Source organism: Salvia miltiorrhiza, chromosome 8, assembly GCF_028751815.1.
Source record: "Salvia miltiorrhiza cultivar Shanhuang (shh) chromosome 8, IMPLAD_Smil_shh, whole genome shotgun sequence".
NCBI classification, from domain to species: domain Eukaryota; kingdom Viridiplantae; phylum Streptophyta; class Magnoliopsida; order Lamiales; family Lamiaceae; genus Salvia; species Salvia miltiorrhiza.
The window spans coordinates 34,923,168-34,942,025 of record NC_080394.1 but is presented as its reverse complement, the minus strand read 5'-3'; the positions used below and the strand labels follow the sequence as shown (position 1 = coordinate 34,942,025).

The 18,858-nt window shown below is 37.9% G+C and overlaps 2 protein-coding genes, 1 long non-coding RNA gene and 1 other non-coding gene across 5 annotated transcripts; 2 read left to right on the top strand and 2 right to left on the bottom strand.

The window, feature by feature from the left end:
* Positions 1-3,791: 3,791 nt before the first annotated feature.
* Positions 3,792-10,128, top strand: LOC130997909 (pyruvate kinase 1, cytosolic-like). Of its 2 annotated transcripts, XM_057923333.1 has the most exons (16): positions 3,792-4,046; positions 4,133-4,229; positions 4,312-4,409; positions 4,680-4,835; positions 5,630-5,707; positions 5,852-5,983; positions 6,487-6,567; positions 6,656-6,727; positions 6,856-6,945; positions 7,987-8,131; positions 8,336-8,424; positions 8,890-8,985; positions 9,108-9,175; positions 9,258-9,357; positions 9,464-9,523; positions 9,663-10,128. In XM_057923333.1, the coding sequence occupies exons 1-16, from the start codon at positions 3,978-3,980 to the stop codon at positions 9,813-9,815; spliced, it is 1,584 nt and encodes a 527-aa protein (XP_057779316.1). In that variant the 5' UTR covers positions 3,792-3,977; the 3' UTR covers positions 9,816-10,128. The 2 variants fall into 2 exon arrangements, 1 of the variants encoding a protein (XP_057779316.1); XR_009093251.1 differs by lacking the exons at positions 9,464-9,523; positions 9,663-10,128 and having other exon boundaries at positions 3,841-4,046; positions 9,096-9,175; positions 9,258-9,289.
* Positions 10,129-10,666: 538 nt separating this feature from the next.
* On the top strand, positions 10,667-10,739 carry TRNAR-UCU (transfer RNA arginine (anticodon UCU)). The gene has a single exon. It is a non-coding gene; the product is annotated as a tRNA-Arg (tRNA).
* A 247-nt stretch (positions 10,740-10,986) lies between these two features.
* On the bottom strand, positions 10,987-12,936 carry LOC130997908 (trihelix transcription factor ENAP1). The gene has a single exon (XM_057923331.1). The coding sequence runs from the start codon at positions 12,234-12,236 to the stop codon at positions 11,130-11,132; it is 1,107 nt and encodes a 368-aa protein (XP_057779314.1). The 5' UTR covers positions 12,237-12,936; the 3' UTR covers positions 10,987-11,129.
* A 2,340-nt stretch (positions 12,937-15,276) lies between these two features.
* LOC130997907 (uncharacterized) lies at positions 15,277-18,087 on the bottom strand. The gene is made up of 2 exons (XR_009093250.1): positions 17,864-18,087; positions 15,277-16,233 (listed from the first exon to the last, which is right to left on the bottom strand). It is a non-coding gene; the product is annotated as an uncharacterized LOC130997907 (long non-coding RNA).
* Positions 18,088-18,858: the final 771 nt, after the last annotated feature.

Here is an 18,858-nt window from a genome sequence, read left to right as displayed (position 1 = left end):
ATATGAAAGTCACTTGCTATGTATGTGGCTTTCCAAGACACAAGGCGTATCAATGCCTACAACGTCGAGGACCACCGCTAAACAGACCCGTAACAAATAAAAATCAAGCCTATCTAGCTGAAGAAGTTGAGAGAAATTACTTGTGTCCACAACTTTGAAGAAGCTGGAGAAGGAGAATTCGTCACCATGGGTAAGTCTAGCGTGGTTGGAGTTCTCGGTAAAGGAAATATCATGCTTAAATTGATGTCGAGAAAAACTTTATGTTGGAAAAATGCATTGTATGTTCCTTCTATGCGTAGGAATATGGTCTCGGGTGCTTTCTTTAACAAAGCCGACTTGTAAATTGTCTTTGAGTCTGATAAAGTCATGTTAACTAGAAACAATAAATTTGCAGGGCAATGGTATTTTTTATCTCAATGTAGCTTTGGAAATCATGAATGAAAAGAGTATTAGGCTTGCTTATGTCACTGAATCCTACAACCTTTGGCATGGAAGGCTCGGACACTTGAATTTAGCGTTCAATTAGAGTTGTTGCCTGTAGCCAACCCCAAGCCCGTACTCCAAAAATGGAGGGTTGGGGTTAGCGGCTACTAGAGTTAGAGAAAGGGAACTATCTTTTGTTGCTTTCCTTTATTAAAAATAGATGTAACTCATCTATAAACAACTAGTGGCCAATTAAAAGACTACGGAAACTTGGATTAATTAATGCCTTGGACCTACATAATTTATCTAAGTGTGAAATATGTGTAGAAGCTAAATTTGCCAAAAAGTCATTTAAGTCTATTGAGCATAGAAAGACTGAGTTGCTTGAACTTATACATTCTGATTTAGCCGATTTTCGAAGTACTGTTAGTAGAGGTGGAAACAAATATTATGTGAGCTTCATAGATGATTATTCGTGTTACACCAAAATCTATCTCCTAAAATCTAAAGATGAAGCTGTAGAATTATTTCTTAAGTGCAAAACTGAAGTAGAAAATCAATTAAACATACAGATTAAGAGGCTTACATTAGATAGAGGAGGAGAATAATGCACTACTTTTCTCAAGGATTTTTGTGAAAAAACTAGAATAGTACATGAATTTTGTGCTCTTAATACTCCTTAACAAAATGGGAAAGTAAAAAATAGAACTTTAAATAATCTGATGAATGCAATGCTTTTAATTGTTTAGGATTGTTTGACAACATGTGGGGGGATGTTGTGTCATCTGCTTGCTATATTTTGAATAGGGTGCCTCATAGAAGACTAGACAAGACGGCGTATGAATTGTGGAAAGGATTTGCTCCTAATTTAAGGTATTTAAAAATGTGGGGTTACCTAGCTAAAGTTTGTCTTCCTCATCCAAAAAGAACGAACATTGGATCAAAAACTTTTGATGCTATATTTATTGGTTATGCTCTCAATTCTACTGCACATAGATTTTTATCTATTAATGATAAAGTTATTTCTGAATGTCATTATGCTGAGTTTTTTTAACATATTTTTTCATTAAAGAGTAATGTTCAAAGAGATTTTGACTCTTCTGTTAATGTGCATGACAAGGTGTCTAGTTCTTCTAATAATGAGCATGAAAATCTTGGTGTTATAATGTTAAACCTAGAATAAGTAAACGAGAGAGAACTAAAACTTCTTATGGGCCTGAGTTTCTTGCTTACCTGATTGAGAATCCAAATTTAATTGATGAGCATGTTGTTTCTCTATACTTTGTTATTGAGGTTCCAAGGACTTATATTGAAGCTATAACTTGTGTACAGGCTATTTTTTGAAAAGAAACAATTCGAAGTGAATTATAATCTCTTTTGAGTAACGACACATTGGAATTTGGTTGAGTTTCCTGTTAATTGTAAAACTCTAAATAATAAATGGATTTTTAGAAAGAAAAAAAAAATGGATGGTACAACTGATAAGTTCAAGGCAAGATTGGTAGTTGTTGGATTTTTCCAAAAGAAAGACATAGATTATTTCTACACATATTCTCCTATCGCAAAAATCTCCACTATTAGAGCTTTAGTAGCTTTAGCTGCAATTCATAACTTGATTATACATCAAATGGATGTAAAAAAGGCTTTGTTAAATAGAGATTTGGAAGAGGAAATATATATTGAACTACACGAAGGTTATGTGGTTTTTGGACATGAGAATAAAGTGTGCAAGTTGAAAAAAAAATTATACAACCTTAAACAATCTCCACTATAATTTCTTATGGATTTGTTGTGAATAACTCTGATTCGTGCGTATATACCAATATGCGTGGTTCTGATTATGTGATTATATGATTATATGTTGATGACATGCTTATATTTGGCACGACTGTTGAAGTGATATAAGAAACAAAACATTTTTTTATCTTCTAAATTAAAAATGAAAGATCTCGGTGAAGCTGATGTTATTCTTGGTGTCAAATTGAGGAAAATTGAAAAAGGCATTTCACTAAGTCAATCACACTATGTGGAAAAAAAATAAAAAATAAAAAATCTTAAAACGCTTTGAGTGTTATGATTTAACTCTAGCAAGAACACCTTATGATTCTAGTATGCATCTGACTAAAAATAAAGGTGAAAGTGTTATGTATATGATGAATTCCACTCGACCTGGCATTGCTTATGTCGTGAGTCGTTTAAGTCGTCAAACACACAGTCCTAGTAATTATTATTGGATTGTACTTTATCGTTTAATGAAATATTTGAGAGGCACAATAGATTGGAGTTTGTATTACAGTAAATTTCCTGCTGTTTTAGAGGGCTTTTATGTTGCTAATTGGGTGAAGCTGAATACTGATAGATCTTACGACTCTCAGACGTAGTGTGGTGCGGGTGGAAGAGTGGTTCATGATCACATTGGAGCTCTCCTTATTGCTTTCTGCACCTCTTGTACTGTTACTTTCACTTTTGAGGCTGAGTTAGCTGCTCTACTCAAGAGTCTCAGACTGGCTATCACGTTCTCTGCTCATATCTCGATTGAGTTGGAAGCTACGGCGATCATTTTGCTCATGTCTGCTGGGCATTATGGTCACACTAGCATTCATTATACTGTTGCGTGAATCAGACAACCTCACTCTTGAGTTATATTGATAAGTGTAATTTTATTTAATATAAATATTATTTTATATAAGAAGGTTACGACAATTTTTTAATCTCACACATTGACAGTTTTGTTATTAGATATTAACCAACAAATATTACTTTTGTTTAGAAAAAATTATCACTTTTCTCTAAATTTATAGCGAAGAAGAACTTATACAAGTTTTTATCAATTTTTTAAAATAAAAATATAAAAAAAAGTTTTTATCAAGTTTTTGGTTAAAAAACAATTTTTATCGTAATCATAAAATAATTTGCAATTAATTAACCAATTCTCATTTTCCTCAAAGTCCCCCTACCTATATATTTTTTTTTTTTTGAGGAACACCCCTACCGAATGTTGACAACATTTTTCTTTAGAAATTGAACCAAAAAAATTATTGATCCTTTTTTCGAACCAAAAAAATTACTAGTATGAAGCCAACATAAATTTGGACCAAAACATTATTTGGATAATTTTAAAACGTAAAGCATAAAATAAAACGAGGTGGTCTCCTGTGCACCTGGGTGCACCGTGCACCGTGATGCAAAATGACACTAACACTTACATTAAATGATCACTATCATGTTATATAAATAACATTGTCGCGAAATGACATTAATACTATATTGAAATAATACTAACATTAAATAACACTATCATATTGTCGAAATGACACTGCACACCCGGGTGCACGTGCATAGGAGAATTTGTGAAATAAAACACAGAAGTACTTGAGAGAGAAAAAAAAAATTAAATAAAACACAGAAGTATTAACTAAAACAGGAAATTGATGAAAGAATACTAGTAGTGGTATCGTACTTTTTTTTTCTCTGCATAGACCAAACCGTTCAATTTTTCTTCTTCGTCTTCCAGTGTAATCAATTATTCGCCGGGAATTTCAATTTCGAAAAAGATGCATTCGAATCACCTGCTGCTCGAGGAGCCAATCCGCATGGCCTCCATTCTGGAGCCATCCAAAGCGGTTAGTGTGTGTGTTTGGAGATTCTAAATTTTGTATAGATCTGCGCATGCATGATTTTGATATTTGCATGAACGATTTGGCCGCAGGGTTTCTTCCCCGCAATGGCGAAGATTGTGGGGACGTTGGGCTCGCGCTCACGAACCGTCGATGTTATTTCTGCTTGTCTTAAAGCTGGAATGACTGGTAATTGAATCGAGTTCCCTTTTTGATGAGGTCAGTGTTCTGATTTATATGAAGTTCTTACTCTCTCTCTCTGTTTCGGCAGTGGCGAGATTTGATTTTTCGTTGGGTGATGCCGAGTATCATCAGGGAACTCTAGAAAATTTGAAGACTGCGATTAAGAGCACTAAGAAACTCTGTGCTGTACGTATATTACTTTATTAGATTACTCTATCTAAATCATTCATTGGATTTCTTTATACAATTTCTAATGATGTTTCTCTTGTTGTCTGATTTATATAATCCTGGCTTAAGAATTAAGATTGTGATATGAAATTGGAGTTTATGTAGTAGATTTAGTGTGTGTGTTTCTTTTCGTTTGGGGAGGGAGGGTGGAGGGGGGGAGCAAATTTAGTTCAATGGACGAGAGGGAACTCAGTGTATATGGTTGATTCTTACTTTCTTTGTTTGCAGGTTATGCTAGACACAGTGGGCCCTGAGTTGCAAGTGGTTAATAAAGCGGAAAAGGCTATAACACTTAAGGCTGATGAAAATGTCATTCTGACCCCCGATCAAGGTCAAGAAGCTTCGAATGAAATTTTGCCGATCAACTTTGCTGGACTCGCCAAGGTTCAAATGCATCTATCCTCTTCATCATTAGCTGGTAGCTTTATGTGTTGGGATTTTAGTAAGTATGTCATTTGCTGGTTGTTTGTTTCCTTCCAAAAATATGGATTCCTTGCAAAAATTTATCGACTTCGTTCAACTGTCTTCAGTTTTAGTAATTGGCATCATTTCTTGTTGCTAACATCCGTCAGGATATCAATGAAAAAACCTGTCAAAGTATCCCAATTACTTTATCACATTGTGAGAAAGGAAAGTTTGCCCGTGTCTCTCCGTGTGTGTAGATATAGGAAATTAATTGGTTCAATTAGTTACTGTGAATGTGGGAAACTGGCTGCCTACAGAAACACAAATCCATACATAGAATCTAGTTCATTTGCAACTTAATGAGAAAGTTGATTCTAGAATGACCTGCTAGAGAGGTAGAAAAACACTCTTTTGACGGAGTAGTTTGGTCAGGATCAAGGAATCCTTCGAGTAAACGATCTTTTCGTTTATGTCTGTGTGTGTATACTTTGTAAATATCCAGTACCCACAGTAAACTTGAACTCTATGTTCCAATGTTAAAAGTCCTGTGCTGGATTTAAAAAAAAAAGCCTAGGATCATGAATTATGAATGTTGAGGTAAGTTCTTGCAGTCTGTAGTTGCCCTGATCATGCCCTGAATTTGAAGCTGCATTTTCCTCAAATGGATCTATCGTTTTGTGATGTGTAAATTCGTTCAGCATGGTTGGTGGCCGCATTCTTTATAAACTAGTCTCCCTAGTCTATACTAAGTCATATTTCTCGGATTCTCGCAGGCTGTGAAGAAGGGAGACACCATTTTTATTGGCCAATACCTATTTACAGGAAGTGAAAGCACTTCTGTGTGGCTTGAGGTATGTCTAGAGTGTGGATATCAATTAGTGTCATTTATTTACATTTTTCATAGCGAGGCTTTCTTCTCTCTTCTTTAGCCTGGTATTTCTCAATTATATGTTTGAGGTTTTTCATTGCTAGATATTGGTGGTTTTTCTGTGCAGGTAAATGAAGTAAAAGGCAATGATGTGGTCTGCGCAGTCAAGAACTCTGCAACATTGGCTGGATCATTATTTACATTACATGCTTCTCAAATTCGTATTGAACTCCCAACTCTGTCTGATAAGGATAAACAGGTTTGTGTAGGATAAAGGGGGATGCATGTCTTGTGCTTCCTTTGTCTAATGCTTTCGTAAAAGGTTTTTTCCAAAATACTTCGTCTTGGATGTGAGTTTCTTACTTGGTTGTATAACAAAAAATGCTTGTGCATCCAAGAGAAATTGAGAAAGTGATGCTTTATATAGTTATATCATTAAACAAGCGATGCATGGTTGTACTTGTTCATATTAATTTGGCTAAAGAGATGTCCTTTTATGGCTTCTCTCTTCACGCAATCCTTAAGCCTCATGCGTTGTTCATCCATCATCCTCCATTCTTATTGTAGTTTGTTAAAACTATCTCTTTTCTTTTTACTTTATAGAGATCAATGAGCAGTAACTTGATATTTCATGTATACTTAGAACCTTAACAGATGTTTCCCATCATCTTCATATTTTTTTCTTTCCTGTTTATAATTTACAATTTATGTATGCATGTGATTGAATGTATTGCTTCTATTAATAATTCTCTTTTACTTCAGTTTATCAGCTCTTGGGGTGTTCAAAACAAAATTGATTTTCTATCATTGTCTTATACCCGCCATGCAGAGGATGTTCGTGAGGTAACTTTGAAAATGAAAAGAAATACTTTAACAAGTTTGCATGCATTTTTATGATCGAACAATTTACTGATGCATTCTTGTGATACAGGCCCGTGATTTTCTATCCAAGCTTGGTGATCTAAGTCAGACACAAATTTTTGCTAAGATTGAGAATGTAGAGGTGAATTTCAAAAGCTATTTCTGTTTCATTTCTTATTATTGTTTCAGTTTGTTTTAGTGTCAGAAAATGACGTATGGTGTAGATAAGGGGGTTAAACAGTTTCCTTTAATGACTCCCTCACTTTGCAGGGTTTAACCCATTTCGATGAGATTCTAGAGGAAGCTGATGGAATCATTCTTTCGCGTGGAAATCTTGGGATAGATCTTCCACCTGAGAAGGTTAGCTGTTATGATAATTGTTCTTTTTTTTTCAGTAATGCTATTTGGACAAAATTTGGTTAAATACTTTAAGAAATAAATTTATTTAAAATTTTTGGTTCAAAATAAAAAAGAATTTAGTTAGTTTTATTTTTTTCTCCACATTGTAATTTTTTAATAAACTTTTTAATTTTTATTATTTTTAAAGTACAAAAACTACAAAAAATTAATTAAAATTTAAAAAATTGTCAAAAAAATACAAAAAAGTACAATGTGGAGAAAACAATAAAATTAACTAAATTTGTTTTAAGTTTGAACCAAATTTTTTAAAGTATTTAACCTTTTTTTGTCCAGACAAATTTTGTCCATATAGCACTACTCTTTTTTTTTTTTTTGGGGGGGGGGGGGGGGGTTTCCTAGAGGGATTGTTTGGGGGGGGGGGGGGTGTTTCCTCTCCATTATAACGTGAATTTGTGTGTTTATGGCATTCTATTCCTATTTGTCAGTTTTGTGATTCTTTTATATGATTTGAGTAAAAATAACCCCTGAATGTGTCTAGTACAGAGTACATCTTAGGGTGAATTTACAACAGCACATACATGTCATGTATAAAATCTACTTAGAGCCATTTCTCCAGAACTCTGTCCCCATTCTCGCCAAAGACAAGATACCAGAAGTGAGCAGTCACCAACAGCTATAACTTACCACGGATAAACATGCATTCTCTTGCCTCATTGTTTAATGCGTGTGATACATTAATGCAATACCCAATAGGCTCAATTTTTAACTATAAATCTGCCATGATGTGTAAATACCTTGCTTGTTTACCTAACACTTGGTTTTATCCAATTTCCCAAATTTCAAATATTTCCTTGGGTTATTCTTGGGAATGAGAACTTCTCGTCTCCTTAGCTGTCTAGGCTTTACTTATTTAACCCAGAAAACACAGAATGATGCATCTTTACTGTTGAAGTATTGGTGCGACATGCCATTTATCTTAATCTGATGATATTTCACTTCCCTGCTTGCTTTTTCATAGTGAGCTTTCTTCTGTATTTGCAGGTGTTCTTGTTCCAAAAATCTGCTGTTTATAAGTGTAACATGGCTGGAAAGCCAGCAGTTGTAACTCGTGTTGTTGATAGTATGACTGACAATCTTAGGCCTACTCGTGCTGAGGCAACTGATGTTGCCAATGCTGTTTTGGATGGTACTGCATTCTCCTGAAATCTTAGAAGAATTCTTCTCATTTTCTCTTTAGATTTGCTTCCTAAATCTTGGAAGAAGCCTTCTTATCTACTTTTTTTTTGTTTTTCTTAAAGCAATTGTTAAATTTTCCTTGTTGTTAATACTGGCAAGGACTACATTGTCTTAATTTCCTCTCATGAGATTGATTTTCAATAACTATTTACAGGGTGTGATGCAATTCTTCTTGGAGCTGAGACCTTACGTGGACTATACCCAGTAGAAACAATTTCTACTGTGGGCAGAATTTGTGCTGAAGTAAGCGCACATGATATTCTCATCATAAGATACTTATTCACATTCGCATGTTATTGTTTCTGATACTCAAAATCTTCCTATCTTTATAAGTTTCCTTTGGCTGGCTTAGGTGCCTTTTCTTCTTACAACTTTGTAATTTTCCTGGATTATAATTGGGACAAGTTGGATCCCCCATCACCCCTCAAATAATATGAAAGTTCACCAGTGTGTACAAAAGTATTTGAAACGACTGATAATTGTTGCATGTGAAATTTCATTGGTATGCTGCATTAATTGCGTATAATGTCAACCAAGGTTACATCTTAACTTGATTGCCCCTCTTGTAGCAGACTTTTCAAAAATCAGATTACTAGCCTTAGGATACTAGGCTATGTACTTGATCATATAGCAATCTAAAGCTTTTGCTCTAGTTGGAAATCACAGTATTTAAAAAAAGTAGCCTTTGTTTTTCAAATTGCCATGCAGGCTGAGAAGGTTTTCAATCAAGACCAATACTTCAAGAGGACTGTAAAATTTGTTGGCGAGCCCATGAGTCACTTGGAATCTATTGCATCTTCAGCGGTATGTTTCTAACAAAGAAAACAAAAACAATACAAAAAGAAGATATTTTACTCAATTCCTTGTATTGTTGACGTGTTTCCAATCATGCATAGTATAGATAATTCTTTCAGAATCTTGTTTAGGTTCGAGCTGCCCTTAAAGTGAAGGCATCTGTTATCATATGTTTTACCTCATCTGGAAGGGCTGCTAGGTAACCCATCAGTTTGGTATATCTAAATATTTATAATTTTCTGATTCGTCTCTGGCGTCAATCACTGTCCTGTTAAGTGCAGGCTGATAGCAAAGTATAGGCCAACAATGCCCGTTTTATCAGTTGTCATTCCCAGGCTCAAGACGAATCAGTTGAAGTGGAGTTTTAGTGGTGCATTCGAGGTAATATCTATCCATTTATTTACAAAATGACACTCAGTTTGATCTTACAACATAAAAATACAAAGACATGTTATGTTTTCTTGTTTATTTATTTAAACATGTTCAGGCAAGGCAATCACTTCTAGTACGAGGTCTCTTCCCCCTGCTCGCTGATCCTCGCCATCCTGTAAGTTCTTTGTGTGCTGCAATATTTTAGAAAATCGTTCTTAACCTTAGGTTGCGATGTTTCTTCACCGCAAGTTTTGTTGTCAACGTGTTTAACGCTGGCTTTTTGTGCTTTGTCTCCATCGCTGCTTGGCTTATAGGCTGAGTCTACAAATGCAACCAATGAATCAGTTCTCAAGGTAGCACTTGATCATGGAAAAGCCTCAGGAGTCATCAAGTCACACGATCGAGTTGTGATCTGCCAGAAGGTTGGAGATGCATCTGTAGTAAAGATTATTGAACTCGAAGATTAAATACGTCGACAGCATCCGATTCTTCTTCGATTTCCACGAACCTGTTGGTGAATTTTTTTCAATTGCCACACCGTAAAATCGATCAAATACGTGTGTTGGGGGAGTTATGTTAGTCGTGATGGGAACGGATAAATAAGCCTTTTGATTTCCTTGTTGCCAATCAAGGATGAAAATTGCGGCATAGATTGAGATGCTATAATGTAGTTATAACAAGTGGGAGTGTCGAAAACTGGAGAGTATATTTCTCTAGAAACAACTGTGGTATCTTAACTATTTTTAGTGAATGCAATAATTGCTGCAGATTAGAACGAAACCAAAGCCTCAAAATATTGAACTAGCATTTTGTAATGCGGTGAGTTCTGTTTATGGTTGAATTCCTATTTTCTGAACAATCTTCCAGATTTCTTGCTTGTTGTATGATTTAGGTGGGGCAAAGATCTTATCTTTGAAAATATTTACCATTTTTGCAGCAAAAATATTTGATTCAATTGGATGCTCAGATGTTGAGTTTCAGAATTCAGACAATCGTGGGTGGCATTTATGGGTTCTCATAGTATAAAGCTTGATAACCTAATTCATTCAGCGAGAATTTGAAAATCCAATTAACGCAAAGTTTGCGAATTACTGCTCATTTAGAGTTGAGAAACCAAAACATATAACTTTGGTGATCGTTTGTGTTATAGAGCAGATAACTAACGTGTGGCTGTTCTTCAAAACAAAAAAAAAAGCAAACAAACAAACTTACTTGTGGCTTTTATTGACGTGTCATTGTGCCCTATATGGAGACTATATCTCTAATTTTTGTTTTTTATCTTATTGTTAAATTAAAGTAGTAGATGAGGAGAGATGAAGCGCCCATGGCCTAATGGATAAGGCGTCTGACTTCTAATCAGGCGATTGTGGGTTCGAGTCCCACTGGGCGTGCTCTCACAATTTTTAATTTTTGGGTTGGCAATGGCGTGTTGGTTTTGGTTTGCAGTAGGACAAAACATGGACAATTTCTTTTTCAGACAGAAAAGCTGAAGATGGGATGATTATACACAGCTGCAGACGCAGACGTGTTGGTTCACTGTCTTATTGCTATCCTCGTCACCACACGCATACAATTCTTTCCCCTTTGCAACACAAAAATTCTCAATCTTCATTTCAATTAAGATGTAACAGCATCAGAAACTCATAAAAATTCGTGTTCAAATCTCATTTATCGCCGAATACGAAAAGAGAAGCAGCTAATTTGCTACTCTACTGATATGGAAATTTGTAAATTTAAGTAAGTAGAAGAAGTTGATGATCTGTACAAATGATTGATCTTGGTCATCCAGTAATAGAAGACGGATCCATGAAATGGAGCTCCTTCTGCTTGATGAGAAGCAGCATCCTCTCATTCTCCAGCTTGCTCCTCTCATTCATCAGCTTCTCCCTCTCCATCTCCCTCTCCTTCTTGCTGCTGAACTTGAGCCATTTCAGGCGCTGCTTCTCCAGCTCGAACGACTGCGAATGGATCCCCAGGCGCTGCTCCTCCAGCGCCATCAGCTTCGCCCTCAGCCACTGCCTCTTCTCCCCCGCCGTCTTCCCGGCATCCCTCAACACGCCGCCCATCTCCGCATCCAGCTGCTCAATCACCCCCTTGCTCCTCGCCCTCTTCCTCTGATCATCCGTGTACTCCTCCTCCTCCTCGTCTTCCTCCTCCTCCTCCTCCTCCTCCTCATCCTCTTCATCAACATCACCCTCGTCATCATCGGCTAATTTAGTAGCACCCTCGTCGCCCCCTTTGTTCAAGTTGGGGGTGACGGGGGCCTTGTGCAGGCACGCCCCCTCCGGCTGCGCGGCGGCGCAGCTGTTGTGATAAGCGCACATCTCCCTGAAAAACAAGTGCTTGGAATTGAGCAGCTTCTTGACCTCGTCCTTGACTTTGGGAGGCAAATCCATGGAATCAAGCAAGGCCTGATTCTCAACGACGCGGCAAGAAGTCCCCTTCCCCAAGATGTCATTCACCCTCTTATACCGCTTGTTCAAATCATTGAACTTATCCTCGCATTGCTGCGGGGACACGTAGAAGCCCCTCTCCATCATCGCCCTCGACACCGACTTCCACTTGCCCTTCTTCTGCAGCAGGCCGGCGCCCTTCTTCTTCTCGGCCGCCTCCGAGGCCCCCACCTCGTCGCCGATGTAGAAGACCACCATGATGAGCAGCCTCACCATGTTGTCGGTCCACTTCATCCTCTGCCACGGCGACATTTTCCTCTTGCCGTCGTCGGCGCTGGTGTCGTCGTCGCTCAGCGTCAGGCTCTGGTTCTTGGATTTGGGGAATGCCGGCATTGGGTGCTGAGGTGGCAATTTGTGGTGGAGTGACATTTCTAGTCCTAGCATACTAGGTTGCAAGTTTGAGTAAATACCACCGGACATTCCACTCGATTCCATCCGAATTCAATAATTGGGCGAGATTGACCAGAAACTCGAGTTTGGAAGATTCTAGATTCACCACGTTTCTAATAATCCCTGCGTGGGAATTAATTAGGAAGGAAATCAAGAAAAGGGAAAGATAAGAGGTGATTTTGGTACGAAATCAGGAAAATGCAATATGTATAGAAGGGGAGACTCAAAAATCATCATAATGTGGGCGTTTGTACAGAAATCAGCTGGTTTTGGTTGTGGAAGAGTAGTTTTATCTCTTTCTCGAGAGAAACAGCTATTTGCCCATGGTTTTGGTGGTTTTCTTCTGGAGTTTGAGGGCTATTGCTATGTGTGGGGATGAGAGAGAGTCCACAGGTTTTGTCAAAACAATCATCTGTGTTCAATGAACTTCCGAACCCACTTTTTCAAATTTGGTGCGCAATCAAAACATCTGGGCCGTTCATTTTGGATTCCGTGAGAATCAGATGAAGCCAGAGGGTAATATAGTCATTTCAATGCTACCGAAGCCCATGGAAAGACTATAGCTGGAATTTTTAATCCTAATTTGAAAGGAATATAATACTCATTATAATGTGTATAATCTCGACAAATGTAACTTAGATGGCCTTTTGCATTTATCAACACTCTCAAAACTATTCCACCTCTATTTTGTGTAATGCCTCTATATGCATTTCTCATTTTATTTACTTTGAAACCATTTTTTTTTCTATTGTCATACCCTCTGATCCAAATCCCATCGACGTCTTTTTAAGTAGATCTCATCTCAATATACGTACACTTAATTTTTTCAATGTAGATTTATTTTTCGCAAATTTAAGTAGATCTAAGATGAATATACGTGCACTTAATTTTTTTAATATAGATTTATTTTTGGCAAATTTAATTGTGTTAATATATTAAAGTACCCACTTTCTTATAACAAAAATAAATTTTACCCACTCAAATTAAAACTTAAAATTTTACCCACTTTTTTGTTGAATGGACTAAATTACCCTTCTATATAAATGGGCAAACCCTAATTTTATTTCATTCTCTCATTTCTCTCTCTCTCTTCTCTCTCTCTACCCGCTGATCTCTCCTCTCTCTCTCTCATTCATCAACGCCTCTCTCTTTCTCTCATTCATGTATATCGCCTCCCACCTCCTCACATTCTCCTCCATCTCCGCCACGGGAGGCAGCACGGCGGTGGCCGCCGAGGGCGGCCATTGAGGCGGCGGATCGACTGGAGCACACAGCGGTGGCGGTCGACGACGGCCATGGCGACATCGGCGTTGCCGCCGCGCGTTCCTCATGGCAGATCGTCCCTCCGCCGTCGCCTTGGACTGGATCTCTCGATCTGTTCTGCCGCCGCCGCCTTGGACCGGCGAAGGTTCGATGCCGCCGTCACATCTCTCTCTCTCTCTCCTCTCGCTCTCTCTCTCATCGCAGTTCTTCTCTCCCTCTCGATCTGTTCTGCCGCCGCTGCCTTGGACCGGCGCCGCCCCGTCCTTCACCTATGACGCCGCCTCAGTGCCGCCCTGCCCCGAGTCTGCATCATCGCCTCGCTCCGGCTCCGATCTGAAACTCTAGAAGTTCTTAAAAAATGGTTAATTTGGTGATGGATTGAAAATGGAAAATGGTTAATTTGGTTAATTTCCTGATTTCCGATTTGGGGGAGTGGCAGGAGCAAAAAAAAATAGTTAATTTGGTGATGGATTGAAAATTGATCAATGTTCTTGTATTCAAAACTAGATCTATAAATTCACAACTTAAATGTTCTTAAATTCACAAGTAACTTGAGGAATTCACAACTGAATTATGAATTCACAATTGAATTATCAGTGTTGGTTGTGAATTCAAGTTTTATTGGTTGTGAATTCACAACTTGAAATAGTGTTGGTTGTGAATTCACGCGAATTCACAACTAACACTATTTATAGTTGTGAATTCAAACTTTAAAACTTGAATTCACAACCAATACTTGTTATTCAGTTGTGAATTCGAGTTTTAAAGCTTGAATTCACAACCAAAATTTATTTTGGTTGTGAATTCACTGGTTGTGAATTCGTGGGTATTTGTAAAAAATTTATATGCAAGGGTAAAATGGTCAATGTGGGTATTTTTTTAAGTTTTTATATTAGTGGGTAAAATTTATTTTTACTATATAAAAGTGGCTATTTCCAAAATCCACTCAATTTAATTAGATCTAAAATAAATATATTAGGTACACTTAATTTTTTTTTAATATAGATTTATTTTTGGCAAATTTAAGTAGATCTAAGATGAATATACGTACACTTAAATTTTTTAATATAGATTTATTTTTGGCAAATTCTGTCGTCAGGGAGAACTCATCATACGATCGGATCAAATGTGCATCCCCCCTTCCCCCCTTTTTCGCCCTCTTTTTTCCTTCCCGCCATCCACCTCCGACAAAGTATTATTTTTTATTATTATGTCATTTACATGTATTAAAGTGTTATTTGTAACGTATAATTTATTTTTATAAAAAATATTATTTTTATTTGCATTTAATAAAAATATCAGTTGTTGTTAAGAAAAATATCATTGTATTTCACATTTTATGTGCATGAATTAATTTGTTATTGATAAAAGTGTTATTTGTTATTAATAAAAATGTCATTTGTTGTTAGTAAAAATTGTTAGAGATACAATGCTTGCTGGCGTATTACAATGAGACAGAAAAGTAGAAAATCAGAATTACAATGAACTAAACTATATTGAGATTACAAGAATGAAAAACCCGTAGAAAGATGTAGCCGAGTCGAGGAGGATCTTCTATCCGCAAGACGAGATACGCCCAGGTAGTCGTCTCGTGGGTAGCAGCACCGCAGACCAACGAGCTCCGGTGAACTGAAACGAGGCGAGAACAGAACTCCGACTATAAATGCAGAGAGAGTGCGTGGATGCAGAGTGTTTGTATGCTATATGTTATGTGTGTTGGATGCATGGTGTCACACCCCAATTCTTGAAGGAATAAATATAATCGAGGTGTGAATAATTTATAGAAATAAACAAGGGAAATACCTTGTTAAAACCCGAAATAGGATAGAAACTCGGGCTATGCCCCTTTGGATCATAAGTTTTGTTTCATGCTTCTGACAACCGACTTTCATTGGCATAAATTTAGTAGTGAAGAATCTAAGCTCGGTCAAATATATCATTTGAAATTTAACATGAAGATCTTAAGTTGGAAAAACAAAAGACGTATATGAGTAGTTGCTACAGCGGAAGTCTAAAATAGGAATTTAACCCTAGCCTCAGCTCCGTCCCGTCAGCACCGGCCAGCCAACCTGAAAACATTTGAAAGTATTTTTGGGCTAAGTACTAATGTACTTAGTGGGCATGCATTTTCTGAAACATTTTATATTTTAATAAAGACAGTTTATCCAATCATACTTGACATGACTTAGAAGGTTTTAAATTGAAATAACTTCTAAGCATGTTAAAACATTTTCTTTCATTTGTGCGCACATGTCACACTCCCTTTCTGTTACTCGCTGTGATCCCGGACCTTTTAGCCACCGACGGATCCATTTCTCCCATTGCACTTGCCCTGAGGACGTAACTCAGACAAGTTGAATTGACCTCGGGACGCTACCCAGGCAGGCTTTACATGATACATGCTCCGGAACACATCCAGCCAAGCACCCTTATAACGCCTCTTACATGAATTAGTGCCCGATGGAGATCAACCCACCGAAACAACTAACAAGTGTACACAATTCTCAAATAACGTGTTAGGCCATAAGAGAACCTCGATCGATCCATGAATTGCGAGCCTTAAACAGAGCAGAGTGCACATAAACATTTTATTGGATAAACAGTTTTCATTACATTAAATAAACAATTTGCATTTCATTGAAACATTTAGAGCTTAATAACTCAATCATACTTTGTACATTTGGAAAGTAAGCCCACCTGGATAGGCAAAGCCTGAAGATCATACACATATAAACCTGTCTTGGAAAAGTAGCGCTAATCCTCCTGGTCATCACAAAGCCTACAAGAAATCTATTCTCAATAGGTCTTCTTGAATTCTAATCTTAAGTCATGGTGTAGTGCTTAATATTCTATGATTCACTTAGCCGGGTTTTCAAAATTTAATGAATAAAAAATTGAAAACATTTCTCTTGAGTTAAGAACACCAACAATATTCTTACTCATTTTTCTTTAATAATTGGAATTATAATTAAAACCAATTAAATACTTTTATTGCAAAATAAATGCAATTTCATGTCATGCTTAGCATTTATTAAGTAATTTACTTAAAATATGCACATAATAATAATATAATATTATTATGCAAATTAAAAATAATTAATCAAACTTAATAAGTCTAATTAATTAAAATAGTGTATCTCCTTTAAATAAAAATCTGCATAAATCCAATTAAATTAAATAATTGGGCAGCCCATGATTTAAAATAATTAGAGGCCCACTGATAAAAATAACTCTACTCATTTAAAACACATGGCCCAAACTGAATAAAATAAATCGAGCCCAGCTAAATAAAAGAATATCGGCCCAACTGACTCGGCCCAAAAACTCATAAAAATCGGCCCATTGAAAATTTAAAACAAAGGCCCAACATTCAAAGCCCAAAAATCAAACCCAATTCCCAAAACCCAAACCTAAAGCCCACACTCCCTCCCCCCTTCTTCTTTTTCCCAGCCGCATAACACACACACGCATACAACTAAATCTGTCATCTCTCTCTCGACCTCTCTCTCTCAGCCATATCCCACGGCCGCGGCTCCTTCCGGCGAGACAACCGGCGACCGGCCTCCATCTCCCTCAACCTATATCTCCTTCAACCTATATCTCCTTCAACCTCCACCCTAGTCTCGATCTCCGGCGACTCAGGGAAGCGACGACGAGTGCCGTCGACTTCCTCTCTCTTCCTCCGTCCGTGGCCGAGCAACAGCAGCCATGGCCGCCGAGCTCTGCCTCCCTCCGCCGAAGTGCCGAGGTCGGCCATCTCCCTCACCCTTCCCCCTATCTACAGACCCTAGCGGCCATAGCAGCTGAATTCAACCACCGTCGGTCTGCCCTCTCTCTCACCGTGGCCGGGCGACAGCAGCGCCGCTGCCGTGCCGTGCCTCCATCCTCTCTGACTTCCGCCAACGAGCAGCGGAAGCCGCTCTCTTCCCCGACTCCGGCGAGTAGCAGCGATAAGCTGCCGCTCCACTGTTCTCCGCTCAGACCCTCACAGCACACGCCCACACACAGACGCCCCCCCTTGCGCCGTCTCCTCCCATGGCAGCGGTGGAGTTGCCGCCGCCTCCCTCGACTCAAAAACAACAGCAACACAGACACGACAAGCACCAACAAAACTCAAGACTCTTCTTTCTTCTCTTCTTTTAAAAACAAACATGCTCTGATGTAAAAGTATGAATACATGAATGTCATTTGTCCACTCTCTTATGTGCATAATCTGAAAATGCTATATGGAATTTCCTTGCTTGTCTTTAATAATACTCGAAGAAAATTTATGCAAATGAATTAAAGGTATAATCTTTAACAGAATCTCATGGGTTTTTATGTTGCTGAAAATCTGAAATGATTTGGTGCTGTGAAGGGTAAGAACATACTTTGATGGTATTAACAATACAAGGGATTTAAAATAAAACCTTGAGGAGTTGATCGGCTGTTTTGCTGGTTCTACCTGCCTTGGCTGATTACTTCTGGTGTTTAAAGGATCAGAATCGTTCCCTCAAGGATGAGGAGGAGTTTGTTTTTGCTTAGGAGGAGTTTTTACTAAGGATATTTCTTTAAGTTATAGTGCAGTGTTGGGAGACAAGACAGCCTAAAAGTTGAGTTGCAAAAGAAGGGAGTATGTGAGTGTGAATGAATTAAAGTTGTAGGGAAAGTGTCGTGGGTGGAAAATAAAGAGTGTGAGTGGAAATAGGTGGGTGGGTGGAAGACAAAAGTAACGTGTGAGTGGAAATAGGTGGGAGTAGTGGGAGGAATAAAATAATAAAATAAAAAGTCTTCCGGGTTGTACTATGAAAACTGTAATAATTCTTCAGTGTTTGCTTAAATAAAAGCTCGTGAAAATGCTTTGAATGCTAAATTAAATAAATATGCAATGCATATAAATTTAATAACTAAATTTACAAATGTTTTTGTAAATCATTTTTGTTGGAATTAAAATAAATTCATTTTCTTTATATCCGGCGTGAATCATCCTGACTTCTAAGTTCAAAATAATTCTAAATTTAGCTAAGAAATAACGGGGTGTTACACATGGAGACTGTTCTATTTATAGGCATAGACCACATCAATAGGGGGAGCCTGCAGCCTTAATTCCAATTGATGGAGTTCAAGTGCTGCAGGAGAGTTACCCTTGTAACATCCGTAACAGCAGGGCTGTTTGAAATCTGCTAGGTAACTCTCTCTCGTCCCATTATGACGAGAGTTACAGAGGTGTGAAAGCTTCAAGTTGGACCCGTCGGGTCGAGCCCCATAAGCACGTGTAGGCCCAAACGGATTGGGGCCTCGTTCTTTGGATCGAGAAATCGGTGGTCCAAAAAGATAAGGCCAGTTGGGAGCTAAGGGTAGGCCCAAAGGCCAGCCCAAAGACCAATTGCCAAGATCCAAGTCCACAACCACGTGTCGGGTGTCG

Bases quoted from the DNA above. Each gene is read 5' to 3' on its own strand.
- LOC130997909 (XM_057923333.1), top strand. From the start codon at position 3,978: ATGCATTCGAATCACCTGCTGCTCGAGGAGCCAATCCGCATGGCCTCC. The intron at 4,047-4,132 runs GTTAGTGTGTGT...ATTTGGCCGCAG, and splicing joins TTCTGGAGCCATCCAAAGCG to GGTTTCTTCCCCGCAATGGC. The intron at 9,176-9,257 runs GTAACCCATCAG...TGTTAAGTGCAG, and splicing joins TCATCTGGAAGGGCTGCTAG to GCTGATAGCAAAGTATAGGC.
- LOC130997908 (XM_057923331.1), bottom strand. From the start codon at position 12,236: ATGGAATCGAGTGGAATGTCCGGTGGTATTTACTCAAACTTGCAACCT.